At 38.1% G+C, this 16,089-nt stretch overlaps 2 protein-coding genes across 3 annotated transcripts; both read left to right on the top strand.

Moving 5' to 3' along the window:
- The first annotated feature begins 2,826 nt into the window (after positions 1 to 2,826).
- Positions 2,827 to 11,693, top strand: asmtl (acetylserotonin O-methyltransferase-like). Of its 2 annotated transcripts, none has more exons than XM_047815045.1 (14): positions 2,827 to 2,971; positions 3,494 to 3,601; positions 3,674 to 3,805; positions 3,911 to 3,958; positions 4,035 to 4,099; positions 4,215 to 4,279; positions 4,356 to 4,464; positions 5,776 to 6,136; positions 6,682 to 6,853; positions 7,067 to 7,251; positions 7,409 to 7,556; positions 7,674 to 7,814; positions 8,119 to 8,241; positions 11,267 to 11,693. In XM_047815045.1, exons 2-14 carry the CDS (start codon positions 3,509 to 3,511, stop codon positions 11,473 to 11,475), a joined length of 1,851 nt encoding a protein of 616 aa, XP_047671001.1. In that variant the 5' UTR covers positions 2,827 to 2,971; positions 3,494 to 3,508; the 3' UTR covers positions 11,476 to 11,693. The 2 variants fall into 2 exon arrangements, with proteins under 2 accessions (XP_047671001.1, XP_047671002.1); XM_047815046.1 differs by having other exon boundaries at positions 2,828 to 2,971; positions 7,409 to 7,541.
- A 440-nt stretch (positions 11,694 to 12,133) lies between these two features.
- slc25a6 (solute carrier family 25 member 6) lies at positions 12,134 to 15,426 on the top strand. Its single transcript, XM_027164541.2, has 4 exons — positions 12,134 to 12,322; positions 13,363 to 13,849; positions 13,956 to 14,096; positions 14,295 to 15,426. Exons 1-4 carry the CDS (start codon positions 12,212 to 12,214, stop codon positions 14,450 to 14,452), a joined length of 897 nt encoding a protein of 298 aa, XP_027020342.1. The 5' UTR covers positions 12,134 to 12,211; the 3' UTR covers positions 14,453 to 15,426.
- The last annotated feature ends 663 nt before the right edge of the window (positions 15,427 to 16,089 follow it).

The raw sequence follows: 16,089 nt of genomic DNA, 5'->3' as shown, positions 1-16,089 counted from the left end.
TTTCATTTTTGGGTGAACTGTACCTTTAAGAGTCGGATAAGCGGTAGAAAATGAGTGAGTGAGAGTATACCTTTAAGAGCTACATTTAGCCTTAAATGTTATATGAATATGAGACCTGGAGCACAGGTTTTATCAGCTGTCAATTTTCAATGTACATTTAAGAGTGAACAATAAACATTTGTTCAGTTTTATCACCAAAACTCTTTCATTGCAGAATATTATGAACTGAATGAACTGGTAGTTTACAAAGCTTTCCAAATACATTTGTACTCGGGCTGTGGGTGAAATGTCACCTGAAGCTGCTGTAGCTTTAGGCACAGGCTTCCGAGAAAACTCAGAGTGTAGTTTTAGTCTGCTTTCGTTTCAGATCTTCTTTTACATTAGTTAGTTAATTTCACATTTGCACCAAAAAACACCGCCAAGCAACTCATTTTCCTCCTTGGTAGATGACGTCAGATCAGGTCACAGGCCACGGAAGCCTCAATGGTCCAAAAATGTTAGTGTTTCGCAATCGCAACCACAGTCTGTGTTCGCAACACAGACGGGGTGAATTAATGAATGAAAGTTCTGTCACAAAACGATATTGTTATGTATCCTCACGCTTTTTAAGTGGGTATACAGAAATCCTTGGCCTTTCCTAGTGGGTATACGGCGTATACCTGCGTATCACGTAGACTACACTACTGGATGAAAATACCTCAAAGTTTCCCAGTAGGAGCAAGATCATTTGAGTAAACCATTTGTGTCAAGTTCGCTCTCAAAATGGCAGGGAAAAAAGGTGATCATGTTTGCCCATGTGTATGATGTGGCTCTTTGCGGTAACACAGTAAAAAATGTGGCTCTTGGTCTCTGTTGGCCACCCCTGGGAAGGTCCTCCAGTAGGTGCTTCCATGGCGGTTTCAGGTGTGCTTCCTCTTCCTTTGGCAACATTACGCTGAAATAGAGCGTGCGGAGCGTGATGCAATCTAGGAGCAGTGATTCGCCTAACCTCCCTTATTGCAGTCGCACACATTTCTTCTGATTTTATTTTGCAGTAATGAGTAACGAAGATGCTTAGTGGAAACATATCGGAGTAAAAGTATACATTTTATCTAGGAAATGTAGGAGTAAAAGTGAAAGTTAACATAAATTTAAATAGCGAAGTAAAGTATGTATTTGTACTCTGTTACATTACAACATTGAGTATAAGACACATTTTACACCATCATGGCCCATGGCAGAGGGAGAGAGCCCCAAAAGCCACAGTATACGACACATTTTCCACCATCATGGCCCATGGCAGTGGGAGACAGCCCCCAAAAAACAGTATAAGACACATTTTACAACATCATGGCCCATAGCAGAGAGAGACAGCCCCAAAAAACCACAGTATAAGACACATTTTACACCATCATGGCCCATAGCAGAGGGAGAGAGCCCCCAAAAACCATAGTATATGACACATTTTATACCATCATGGCCGATGGCAGAGGGAGAGAGCCCCAAAAAAAACCACAGTATACGACACATTTTACATCAGACTGTCAGACAGCTCGACTAATAACTCCGGGTGAGATGCGCTTGATTCCTGCGCGGTTCCAGACAAAATTTTAACTTGCCGGCTGCAGCAAACCAAAAATGCGTCTGCTTCTGTGCGATTTCACAAGTCCGCAGTAATGACGCATATTTTGAGCGACAAAAAAAATCAACACGGTTTATTGTAATGTTATTCCCGCCTCCGCCTTGTGTGTGCGGAGTTTGCATGTTCTCCCCGTGCTTCGGGGGTTTCCTCCGGGTACTCCGGTTTCCTCCCCCAGCCCAAAGACATGCATGGTAGGTTAATTGGCATCTCTGGAAAATTGTCCGTAGTGTGTGAATGCGTGAGTGAGAGTGTGTGTGTGCCCTGCGATGGGTTGGCACTCCGTACAGGGTGTATCCTGCCTTGATGCCCGATGACGCCTGAGATAGGCACAGGCTCCCCGTGACCTGAGGTAGTTCGGATAAAGCGGTAGAAAATGAGATGAGATATTTTAATGTTACAAGAGCATCATAATCTTAGAATTTAGAATTACTTTTTTTTAACTAACTAACTAACTAACTAACTAACTAACTAACTAACTAAAATAAAATACATTTAAATAAAATTTTTGTACAGCTACATAAGGATAATCTGTGTTACCAAAAATTCCAATAGCAAGAAAGAAAGGGGGTGCTGTGCGCTAGAAAGGGCATGATCCTCATCTGTGTGTGCATGTGTGCCCTCAATTCATTTAGGATAGACCCTTTTTTCAAATATATATTATCTTAAACATTTAGGATAGGATCATTTAGGTTTAATACCAGTATTGTAAGATATTATGATAGTTTTTTTTCTTTTTATTCATAGCATTGAGCATTATATGCAAACTAATCAGGGCTGTAAAAATATCAGTATAATTGTATGGGGTGGTTCAGGTAATGTTCCTCTAACATACACATTGAGGATTTGTGCAAAGTTACGAAGAGGTCCAAATCATTTAAAGGTTGCTAGAACTTGTTAGCTAGGTCAACGTATATCCCTTATTCCCATAGCAACCATGACCACAACAGCACCTGTGACTACAACAGCACTTTTAAGGTGCTACCTGTCATTTATTAACCTCATTTGAAACCATTGGGACTCTGATCTCCATGTTTTCATATGGTTTCTGTTGAACACAGTCTACTCAGACACGGCCCAGGAATACTCCCTGACCCTGTCCTACACATGTTAGTGTTTCCCTGTCCTAAAACACCCACTTCAACTAAGAACCATTATGTAGTTGCAGGGCAATAGGTACTCCATGACCACAAGCTCTACCCTGTATGCTGGCCGAAACGGATGTCTTTTGTCCCCCCCTTGTGGTGGATCACAAATTTAGCACCATGCTGTTAATGCGCATGCCTCGGAAACGCCCCGCCCACATCGTTCCTGTTGAGCTCGTGGTGGACGCGAATAGATGCGGTGTTGCAGGTAAATAAGGAAACTATGAAAAACTGCTTCTTGCTTTTCAATACGGTGTGAACACGATGATTCCTAAACAAGTTATAGTACTTTGCAAGTGGTGGAGTCGTCAATTTGTCACTGGCATGCGTTATAAAACCTAAATGTGTTAAAGTGTTATGTTGTAGATATATTGTATCAGTAGGATTCGGTTCATTTAAATGATTCGCGAGTCAATTAGATGACTGCACACTTGAACATCGATCGCAGATACCTGCATGTTAAAAAAAAAGCTTAGAAAGATCTGAACTTAAACAGCACCCTTAATCCCATAACACTAAACAGAGTCACTTTTCTTTACATACTACTGATCAATATGCTGTATATATTCTATCAGATGTTCTATAACTGCTCATTAAAATCTATCTGTTAAGATCTGACCTATTATTTGAGCACTGGATCTGTCTTTAAACGATTCATGAACCAGAGTTAGGAATTGTCTGAGAATTAATTGCTCAGGTCTCTCAGTGACTGTCCTGGTTCTCATGTTAGACCTCTGAAGACAAAATGGTGTTGCACCCAGTAATATCCAAGCTGCATGGAAAACTTGTAGTTCTGGCCAGTGCGTCTCCGAGGAGACGAGAGATTTTGACCAACACGGTAAGTTTAAAACTGTATCCCTGTAAATAAATTAATAATGTTCACATAGTTATAAATTCTTTGTCTATACAGGGTTTGCGGTTTGAAGTGGTGCCCTCTTGGTTTAAAGAGACTTTGGACAAGGCCTTGTTTAAAACGCCCTATGAATATGCAATCGAAACAGCAAAGCAAAAGGCCCTGGAAGTGGCTCAGAGAATGGCACTCGTGAGTTTTTTGTGTTTCCAAATATAGACGTCAATTTTTTGTTTCGGGTTATGGATTCCAGTTATTTTGATGTTAATGTGTATTGTGTGTGTGTCTTGGGCATAGAAACATCTTAAAAACCCAGATATAGTGATTGGAGCAGACACTGTCGTGGTAAGTATGTATGTGGTCTTTTAAATAATGATAATGAAGAAATGTATTTTTATGTTTGTTTTTTTCCTGTTTCCAGACAGTGGATGGTTTAATTCTGGAGAAGCCTGTAGATAAGCAAGATGCCTACTGTATGCTGTCTAGGTGGTTTTGCCCTAAAATATTCAAGCTTATGTAAAAAGTATATTACGCATGTGTAATATCTGTTTTATTGTAGGTCTTTAACAGCTGTTCTTTTTATTCCACGCATTCATGGCAGATTGAGTGGAAAAGAACACAGTGTATACACAGGAGTGGTCATAGTCCTCTGTCATGAAAGAGAGGGTATGCTGTGTGTTATCTGAATGTTTACTTAGATGGTATTTGACAAGGGGTATTTGACAATCTCTATTTTTTCCAGGCGGAGAAACAGAGTACAAAGTGGTGGACTTTTATGAAGAGACGAAGGTGAAGTTTGCAGAGCTGTCAGAGGAGATGCTTTGGGAATACATTAACAGTGGAGAGCCCATGTAAGTTAATTTTTCCACTGAAACACTTGCTGTTGATTAATTAGAGTTTGGTGTAGTTTGGTAATAACAGGATAAACAAACTTTGAACCTGTGTCCTCTAGTACAGTTCTATACTTGCACTAATCAGCCATAATAAAACCACCTGTGTAAATAATGCAGCTCCTCTGTGTGCCACCAAAATGGCTCTGACACATCAAGGCATAAGATCTCTAAAAAGTGTGTTGTGATATCCGACTCTTAAGACATCAGCAGATATTTAAGTCTTATAAGTTGTAAGTTGGGACCTCTATGGTCTGGACTTGTTTGCCTGTTTGAGAGCTGGGGAAGTTGGAGGTCAAGTCAACACCTTAAACACTTTGACATGTTCCACAAACCATGGACATTTTTGCTGTGTGGCAGGGCAGATTGTCTTCTGTAAGAGGCCACTGCCATTATAGAATTCTATTGCAATGATGAAGGTGTACTTGGTCTGCCTCAATGTTTAAATAGGTGGTATGTGTTAAAGTAACACTCATATATGCCAGAACCCAAAGTTTCCCAGCAGAACATTGCCCAGAGCACAACACTGCCTCTGCCGGCTCCCTTCCTTCCCATAGTGCATACTGAAGCTATGTTTTCCTCAGGCATGTGCCACACATACACCCAGCCACCCAAATGATGTAAAAGAAAACATGACTCATAAGCCCAGTTATCTTCTTCCATTGCTCCATGGTTTAGTTCTGATGCTCACATGCCCATTATATACACTTTTACCAGTGAACAGGGGTCAGCATGGTCTGCATGTACATAGGCTTATACAAGCTGTGATGCTTTGTGTGTTCTGACACCTTACTCTCTAAACCAGCATTAACTTGTACAGCAGTTTGTGCTAAAGTAGCTCTGTTGGATCAGACCAGATAGTCTAACGTTCACTCCCCGTGCACATACTTAAGCCATAACTGCCCATCATCCTCTGGTATACCAGTTGTCCTTCATTGGACCACTTTTGGTGGGTACTAACCACTGCATTGTAGGAACACACCACAAGACCAGCTGTTTTAGAAAAGCTCTGAACCAGTCATCTAGACATCATAATTTGCTTGTGTCAAATTTGCTTAAGATGCTTACAGTTGTCCAGCTTTCACTTACTGCTAACTGCTGTGTTGTAAGTTAATATAATGATTTACACTGATTTAATATTTTGCTGCCAAGACATTAAGCTAAACTACAATTGTAAGTTTAGTTGAATTGTAAAGACTGTGCTTTCTGGTGAAGACATTTTGTCTATCTCTTGTAAAACAATTCTGCATTTCTGTACTGTATCATTGACAGGGACAAAGCTGGTGGTTATGGAATTCAGGCTTTGGGTGGAATGCTGGTGGAATATGTGCAAGGAGATTTTCTTAATGTGGTGGGATTCCCACTAAATCATTTCTGCAAAGAGCTGGGAAAGATTTACAACGGTTCACCTGAGAGCCCTGCTTATAAGATAAAGTGCAAGAAGTCACCAGAGTCTGATGGACCATGCACTTCTGTCAGCTGTCTCTCTGAAGAAGCTGTACAACCGGACATCAGCAGCTTCACGAACTCTGATTCAGTGCACAATGTTGTGGAACCTGAGGCTACCAAGAGCAACAATGAAGGCTTCCCTCACAGCTTAGTAGAACTACTGGATGGATTTAAAGCATCAAAGGTTTGCAGTGTATTGATGTTGATTATTAAATAAGTGGCCAAAGGTATAATGACATTACATTATACCAATGTTAGCATGTCTGAAAGCCGATTCCAGTAGTGACTAATACATCTGTATATTATTCATTCAATGGAAAAAACAGAGGGAAAACAAATTATTTTCTGAATTTACCCATTTATTGCCTTGCCTATAGAGAATGTACACTTAATTTTCGTTTTCATTTAGATAAACAAGAACATGATGCTTTAAAATTCAAATGTATATGTATATTTTGAATAAATGTATTCAAAATTTTATTTATTTATATATGAATAAATGTATTATAATTGTATTTATTTATATAATTTAACAGATGACAACCTGCTTAAATTGGCAGTTTCTTTGTTCTTTGTGCAAAATATAATTTTGTTTTAGATTTTGTCTTAAGACTTTAAACAACTACAAAAAACCCTTTCAATAAAATAAGACTGTTGCTCCTTTGCTGAAATTTCTATTCTATTCTAAATTTACTAATTCTTATTCCCGATGTGCTCTTTTCTTTGCAGACTTTGTTTACAGCATCCAAACTGGGTGTGTTTGACATTATGATCGACTCTGGCCTTACGGTGGATGAAGTAGCTATTCGAATTAATGCCTCAGTGCTGGGCACTGAAAAGTTACTTGATGCTGCTGTATCTATAGGACTACTACATAAGCTCAAATGTGAAGATAAGCTTGGTGAGTCTTTGGGAGGAAAAAGAGGTTAATAACAAAGTTAAAATATTTTTGTGCTCCTGGCATATGTATAAGATTATCAGCTAGTGTTAGGGTAAGGTTTAGGGCTAGCATCGCCATGTAATTACTTGTGAAGCTACATACAGGTGCTGTATTTCATGTTGCACCAACAAATGCTATTTGTGCTTCTTATATTGTGTACATTGTCTATTTTAGTGTATAGGAATACAGAGCAGGCCAGACAGTTCCTGGTATCAGACAGCCCCCTGTCTCTGCATGCATACATCCTGCACTGCAACGACATGATCTGGCCACTCTTCAACCACCTTGAGAGTGCGGTCAGGGAAGGCACAAATCAGCATGAGAGGGCTTTTGGGAAGAAGCCTGAAAATGTGTTTCAGGTAGACGATTTTGTGGTTGATTATACAGTGCACTATAATAATAATAATATTAATAATAATAATAATAATAATAATAATAATAAAAATCAGAATATAGTATGTATTAGAGTACATTAGTATAAAATACAAAATTTTGTATTTCCATTTTTCTTAAAAGGATATCTACTTCAAAAAAGATGATATGGTGATGCGCTTTATGAATGCCATGCACAGCATTGCTAAAGTGTCTGGAAGAGATGTGGCCACAGCATTCGATTTGTCATGCTTTAGGACAGCCTGCGATGTTGGAGGTTACTGTGTTGCATGTATATATTTTACAGTTAAATATAGTTATATTTAATATATAGTTATTAAATGTGCTTTTGCATTCCTGCCATTCAGATATTAGTCACACTAAGGATTTCTGTATTTTCTTTTCACAGGCTGTACTGGTGCCATGGCATATGAGTTCACTAAAGCCCATCCTGATCTCTCTGTAATTGTATTTGACTTGCCAGCAGTTATTGCAATGAGAAGTCACTTCCAGCCTTTAGAGCAGGACAGCAGAGTTTCATTTGTTGAGGGTCAGTGCAAACATTTACACAAATATTTTACACCAGTTATACATTTAATGTTATATTTAACACTTTGTAGCAGAAATGGCCCAGTAATGTGGTCTTATATTGGCTTTATACCTGCCTCCAATTTCTTTTACATCCTGTATATTCCTTAGCAATATTTCCCCATATTCTTCCTGACATCTCAGGTTCAGGTTCAGGCCAGACTTTGCCTCTAATTGTTGACTTATTTTGAAGTAATACCAAAATCATATTATGTTCCTGATATTAAAATACTTTCATTGTACCTTTTTTTTTTACCTGCAATTAGGTGATTTCTTCAAAGATGACATACCAAAAGCAGACCTCTATATCCTTGCACGAATTCTCCATGATTGGTCTGATGAGAAAGTACATGGGCTGTTGAGTAAATTGTCCAAGACCTGCTCTCCGGGTAAGAACATTCTATCTGCAGACCTGACCATGATGTTTAAAATGCTGTGTTATTAATAAGCATCAAAAGTACTCAGTATACATGGACATAGAGTTCATTTTGGCAGGTTTTTGCACATTCTGTTGTGTATCGATTTAATTAAAATCAATTACATGAATATTTTTTCAATTAATCTGCACACTATAACCCATAATGACAAAGCAAGGCAAAACCATGTTTTGAGGATTTTTTTTTACAAACGCAGCGAATCTCAAACTAAAGCATAAGCCATGATGCTTAAAAGACTCTCTGTAGATCTTTGGGATGAGATTGTAGGGGGATAGAGTAGGGCTATAAACAGAGGTGACCAAAAACAGAGGTGATAAGACCATATTTACTAATAAGCCTGATAGAATTTCTAAGACTTTTAATTTTCTATCTGGGCTCTCTGACCACAATTTTATTTTGTGCTCAAGAAAAATTGAGACAGCACCTAATGACACCTACTAGAGTTACTCATCATCACTTTATACCCAAACGTGATCAACAAAATCTGAAAAATGAACTGCAACAAATAGATTGGGCTAACGTATTGAACAACAATGATATTGACGCTAGTTCTGACATCTTTATTAAACGAGTCAAAGACATTTTAGACCATTTTACAAAAAAGGGGGAATATAAACATAGACGAAAAAACCTTCCCTGGGACAAATTAAAGGGACAAATGGAAAATTAATATGGGAAAATTTAAATGATCTGTTAGGACGAAATAAAGGTGTAAATTTCAAAGATCTGCAACTTCAAGTTAATGGTATGCTAACTGATAATTTAGACCTTATTGTCAATAGCTTTAACAGATTCTTTATTAGCTCAGTTGAGGATCTGACAATGCATTTTAAATGCACAGACATCCCATATAAGCCTCTAGATGCCAATAAATCAATATTTATTATACAGGATATAGCTGTCCCTGACGTTATAAAAATAATTTCATCTAATGAGTTTTACTAATGATCTTTTAAAACTCCATAAAGATGCTCTTGCAAGCCCAATTGCACACCTGATAAATCTATCTATAAAACAGGGAATAGTTCCCCCAACATGGAAGACTGCTAGGGTTATCCCAGTCTTTAAGGCCGGTGATAAAACAAAACCAGAGAATTTTCGCCCAATAAGCATTCTACCAATAATTTCAAAAATAGCTGAAAAATGGGTTGCCTCACAGTTAATTGAACACTTAAACTGTGGTGCTACCCCTCTCCATCCAATGCAGTTTGGCTTTCACAAACAAAACTCTACAGAAACGGCTATTTGTTATTTTTTTGAGAATTTAAAAAGCCTGTTAGACCAGGGTGGCTTTGTAGGGGCTGTTTCTGGACTTGAAACAAGCTTTTGATACCATTAATCATAATGTGCTTCTTGCTAAATTGACTCATTTTAATTTCTCTGAAAGAGCACATTGTTGGATGCAATCATATTTGTCAGATAGAACACAAGCTGTACAAATAGGAAATTCACAGTCATCTTATCTTACTTGTTCTGCTGGAGTCCCACAAGGCTCAATATTGGGGCCAATTTTATTTAGTCTCGATGTTAATAACTTACCAAATGTCTGTTCAAATATCAAAATACAATTATACGCTGATGATACAGTATTATATACTCATGCAAAAACAAAACAAGAAGCTGCTGCAATACTTTCTGGGGCCATGGTACCAGTGTCCCATTGGCTCCGAAATTCATGTTTAAATCTGAATATTACAAAAACTGTTTGCATGTTCTTTTTTTGGCAACCAGTAGAGGGGCCAGAGCCATCTGTCTTAGTCAGTGGAGAGAGACTAGAGGTGGTAGAACAATTTAAGTTTCTTGGTGTGGTCTTTGATTCACATCTGACATTTAAGCAACATGTAAAAAAATCTCAAATAGTATAAAATTTAACTTGTCAAATTTCCAACATATAAGGCCTTTTCTTACTGCTGAGTCAGCAAAGGTTTATATACATGCAATGATATTTAGTCACATAACATACTGTTATACAACTTGGTCTCTTAAAACCGAGAGCATCTTAAAACCTCTCAAGTCTCTCTTCAAGAAAACATTGAAAATTCTAGACAGGAAGTCTATACATTTTCATCACTGTAATATTCTAGGTAAATATAATATTTTAGATCTTGTCAGTTATCAGACGTATAGTCTCTCATTTTTAAAGTTTTGAATGGGCTTGCCCCATCACCATTAAGAGATTTTATACAAAAAAAACATTTAAACACTTGAGCATTAACCAGAGGAGACTGTAATGTACAATGGCGCAGAACTAAATTTAGCCAAGTGGTGGTGTCTATCAGAGGCACACAGTCTTGGAACACATTACCAACTCAAGTTAGGAATTGTGACAATTACTCAACCTTTAAAAATGCATAATTTAAATGCATACACTTAAAGATTTGTTGGTCTAATTATTTAAAAATGTATTTGTTTTGGTTGCTCCATGCATTATGTCTGACAAAACCAACTACTGTTCAACTAGTAAATCCATTCTTATGCTGAAACATGTTGGTAGCAGCATCATGCTATGGGATGCTTGTCAATGGCAGGAATGGGGTGACAGATCTAAATGGAGGAAAGGATGAATGCATTGCACATGACCTCAGACTAGGGTGATGTTTCAACTTTCAGGATTGGGACCAGTCACTAAATGTAAGCTCAGACTTGAAAACCTCTTGTGGATGGATCTGAAGGTAGCAGTTCACAGGTGCTCCCAAATCCAATCTGATTATGCTTGAGAGGATCTGCCAAAAAGAATTAGAGAAAATTGCCCAAATCTATATCTGCAGTGATTGTAGAGAATGACCCAAGATCTCACAAAGTTGTAATTGACTGGCCACAAATCAACATTTCCAGTTGTTTACACTCAGTTCATTGGGTCCAAATGTGTTTGTTTTATTCACAATAGCTGATACACTCTAAGGACTGTAGAGTTTTGCAGCACTCAAGTTGTAGTACATGCCAAGTAGAATGAACCTTTTGTGTCTCTCTGATGCAGGCTGTGGCTTGTTGCTCTCAGAGATTCTGTTGGATGAGGAGAGGACCAGGCCAAGTCGAGCCCTGCTGCAGGCACTCAGCATGACTGAAGGCAGGCAGAGGAGTGCCGCAGAGTACAGTCACCTAATAAGAAAGCATGGGTTCAGCCTTGTACATACCCAATACACAGGCAATCTACTAGATGCCATGCTTTTTGTGAAAGATGATTAAACCTAGCCGGTTTGTTTCTCTGTGGTTGCCTGAAAAGCTCAAAACCCTAAGGATTTTTCTACTATAGGTCAACTTTTGATTGTCCATGAATGTATTAATTGTCGGTGAAATATATCAAGCTGTCCCCTTTACATCTGTAAATAATTCTTATCAATTTTGAAAAGAAAACCTATTTCATCCAAGCCAATATTTTAATAAAAGTCAATTGTTTAAAAAGGTCTTGCTTCTTCAGCCCAAATCTCATGTCCACAGAAGTTGCTTGAGCAGAGATATGGTATTAATTAACCACTGTGTTACTGACTTGCAGGTTGCACTGTTTTCTTCAGGGACCATGAATGAATGAATGAATGAATGAAGCAATGAGTCTGTGTGGTCTACATGCTGGTTCAAGCCAGAGAGATGCAATGTGCTTGTGAAAATTAAACAAAGTGGCCAGCTAAAGTAACACAGGTTTAGCTGTAAACTTAAATGAAAAAATGGCTGGCAAAAAAAAAAATTATATGCAGTTTGATCAGGTCTGATAGTTGGCGTTCAGAGTGACCTAAATGTCATATTAGCAAATAGAGCTAAGTGGCATCTTTGTAGGATTTATTTGGGGATCATATTTCTGTACCGGCTCACGCTTCCTCTCGCGATAAGTGATGCATCACCTGCGCGGATTGTCGGAGCATGCGCAGAACGCCCTCTGCGGATAACTAGCTCATCTCAAAACGTCTGTATAAATATACAAAGTGCCATGGCTGACGCTGCGATATCGTTTGTAAAAGACTTCCTTGCGGGCGGAGTTGCGGCTGCCATTTCTAAAACAGCCGTTGCTCCGATCGAGAGAGTGAAACTGCTTCTGCAGGTGAGAAGAACATTTTGTTCCCCAGATCATGTACTGTACATAGCATCATCATCGTCATCATCATCATCACTGGACATCCGTATTGGGGTGAAATCTGACTAAGATTATTATACACTCGTGTTGTAGTGACACGACACGTTTTATGTACTTTGCTACAAAAAAGTATAAGCCTGAGATATGATTGTGTAGATAAAAGCCTAAAAGACACATTGATACTGAATGGTGAACCGACCATGAAGTACATGGCTTGTTTCTATGAGCTAGTGACGGTGACTCCGAACCGAGCAAAATGAATCGACTCCGATGGCTCAGATATGCGGTGTAAAGAAACAGCAGATGAAAGAGAAGTGTGTTGCATTGACACTGTTAGGGGTTCCTCATGCTTTCTGCCTTCTCTGTAAGTTAGATTTTTTTTTTTTAATAAGCTTTGCCTATTTGTCCACGGTGTTTAGCAACTACAGCTGAGATTATATCCTTAAAAAGCTTGAAACTATGATGATTAAATAATAATAATAATAATAATAATAATAATTTGATTGTATTTGTCAATATAAAATTATTATTAAAACTGAAGGCATAGAACAGAATTTCTAAAGAGAAATAAAATGATTATAATTGCAATTATTTTCTATAGCATTAATAAATAAAATTCTTAGCATTGTAGACATACATTTAAACATTTCTACAGATTTTCTACAGAAAGAAGCCTCTGTTTATGATTTCTATGTATCTATTTATATAGATACAAAATATATAATTTTCATAAAGAATTTGTACAAAATGCTAGTGAGTCGTCAGGACAGAAACAGTTATGGATGTAACAACGATGATCAGTGATTGGTCAACTGCTCGCACATGCACAACTCAGTCAGGTATTACACACTAATTAAACTGACAGAACAGAACCTTCTCTCAACTTGCACAACAAACAACTGTGGTGAAATGAAGCTAATATAAAATATAATGAATATATAAACCGGAGTTCAGACCATACCTAAAACTAAATCTTGACTTGTTGACTTACTAATTTCACAATGCAGGTCCAACATGCCAGCAAGCAAATCAGCGCTGACAAACAGTATAAAGGAATTATCGACTGTGTTGTGAGGATTCCCAAAGAGCAAGGCTTTGTCTCCTTCTGGCGTGGCAATCTAGCGAATGTCATCCGTTATTTCCCCACCCAAGCCCTCAACTTTGCCTTTAAGGACAAGTATAAACAGATCTTCTTGGGTGGTGTTGACAAGCACACTCAATTCTGGCGTTATTTTGCTGGAAACCTGGCATCTGGTGGCGCAGCAGGAGCCACATCACTTTGTTTCGTCTATCCCCTCGACTTTGCCCGTACCCGTTTAGCAGCTGATGTGGGAAAAGCCACCGCCACCAGAGAATTCAATGGCCTTGGTGACTGCCTGACTAAGATCTTCAGGTCTGATGGATTGCGAGGCTTGTATCAGGGCTTTAATGTGTCTGTGCAAGGCATCATCATCTACAGGGCAGCTTACTTTGGAATCTATGACACAGCCAAAGGTAAAACCTCTCCACCATTAGCATGACACATGGACTTTGTGTGTAGTGCACAAAATGGCCACATTTAGATTTTCATGTGTTGGTTCTTGTTTGTGGTGATGAACAGGTATGCTTCCTGATCCGAAGAACACCCACATCGTGGTTAGCTGGATGATTGCACAGAGTGTCACAGCAGTGGCTGGTGTGGTCTCTTATCCTTTTGACACCGTGAGGCGCCGCATGATGATGCAGTCTGGACGCAAAGCAGGTACGGAGGTTCTCAAACATACCATTTACACACACACACACACACACACACACACACACACACACACACACACACAGTAGTAATATTAAGAACAAACAGAGTAACTAGAGTAAATGTAATTAAAAAATTGAGTGACTCCACTACTCTTTTAATATAAGTGTTTACATAAGCTCGTCTTTGTTTTTTGGTTCTCCACAGCTGACATTATGTACTCTGGGACAATAGACTGCTGGAGGAAGATTGCACGTGATGAGGGTGGCAAAGCATTCTTCAAAGGAGCTTTGTCTAATGTTTTCAGAGGCATGGGAGGTGCCTTTGTGCTTGTGCTGTATGATGAATTTAAGAAATTTGTTTAATCTTACTGTCAAGCAAGTAGTAAGAAAAAAAAATCATATAATAGATTTAATTGCTGAAGTTTATCACACTTTCCCAAAACATTCTCTCTGCAGTGTGTAGCTAGCTAACTAGGTAAAAGGCCAGCATTAATCCTTTATATTATTTAACCTGTGTAACATCTGTCTAAATAATGTGAATACATAGTACAAATATAAATTGTAATTTATTTTTGTTGCACATCTTTAACAAAGTCATTTTGGGAATGTTATTTGCATAAACACTTGATCATGAGTCATAGCTATAGCTAGTTATCATCTAGTAGGTTTGGACAGTATTTGCAAATAGATAAGACTCATGTGTAATGGCTAGTATGTAGTAATGGTTTATATTTACTCAAAAAATATTGAGAAGAATTGCAATATTGCTGCTTAAGTTCTCTAGCAGCAAAAAAATGTAAAAGGAATCAAATTTGACTGTGAGTTTTTGTCCAAAGTTGGATATGACCAAATGTTAGGCTGCGTCAGAGATATATTCAACATGATGGTTTAATTGCCTTATTTGTGAATTGGACAAAGATCAGCACAATAAATATCTCTGACAATGTTATTACAGTACAGTGCCAAAATAATGGCCTTCATATTCAGAACCTGGGTGACATGAAAAGTCAACGTTGTTTTTGTGGAACATAGCTAGTAATAATTTCTTTATCAAGCAATACGGAAGTCATATTTTTAAGGTGATTTTTTGTCAGTATGTCAAGTTATGTCAGACTGATCTTGATTAATTGGATCCCATTTTCAGGAAAGTCATGTACAGGTGAAAAGGACAGCGCTTTGTTTTCACTAAGGGCACTGCAAAGAGAAATCACCCATCATGTGAAATATGTCGTAATCAGATACTGTAAACAGATACAGTCCACATTGACAAACATTATTCTCGATTAAACAGCAGGAATACTTGCAAACACAATAAAATTAAATACCTCATGCTAAAATGTGTGTTTGTGTGTATGTTTAAAATGAAAGTAGTATCCATAGTCATAATTAGGTTCTTCACCACAAAGAATCTAATGATGACTATTTAGCATAATCATTAGCATAAATGACATCTAATGATGGCATTTAGCAGACAACCTTATATCCAGAGTGACTAACAACTGAGCAATTGAGGGTTAAGGGCCTTGCTCAGGGGCCCAGCAGTGGCAGCATGGTGGACCTGGGGTTTGAGCTCATGACCTGCCAATCAGTAGTCCAATGCCATAACCACTGAGCCACCACATCCAACTAAACATGCCTTTAATGCCTATTCAACCAAGTGTTATTATGTCCTAATTTTCCTAATATTAATATACTTTAACGCTTCTGATATATGATCAATATATGAATATTGGTATACTGTTATGTAGGTGTTATTAATGAAAATAACATACTGTGGTTTACCTGATACTGTAAATTGATCCACTATCATCAACATGACAGACAAATTTAAGAATCTTTGGGTAAAAAATGAAACAGAACCATAATGGTTCCCTTGAACAAAGAGTCTGTAATCAGTCTGGTCTGAAATCACAGCTGGCCACACTCAGTCCATAATGTCTCCCAATTGTTTATCAACAGCAAGATTTTGCAAGTCTGTGTAATGAAAACCACACAAGTCA

Source organism: Tachysurus fulvidraco, chromosome 6 (genome assembly GCF_022655615.1).
Source record: "Tachysurus fulvidraco isolate hzauxx_2018 chromosome 6, HZAU_PFXX_2.0, whole genome shotgun sequence".
Classification (NCBI taxonomy): domain Eukaryota; kingdom Metazoa; phylum Chordata; class Actinopteri; order Siluriformes; family Bagridae; genus Tachysurus; species Tachysurus fulvidraco.
The sequence above is the reverse complement of the archived record's forward strand: the minus strand, read 5'-3'. Positions and strand labels throughout refer to the sequence as shown.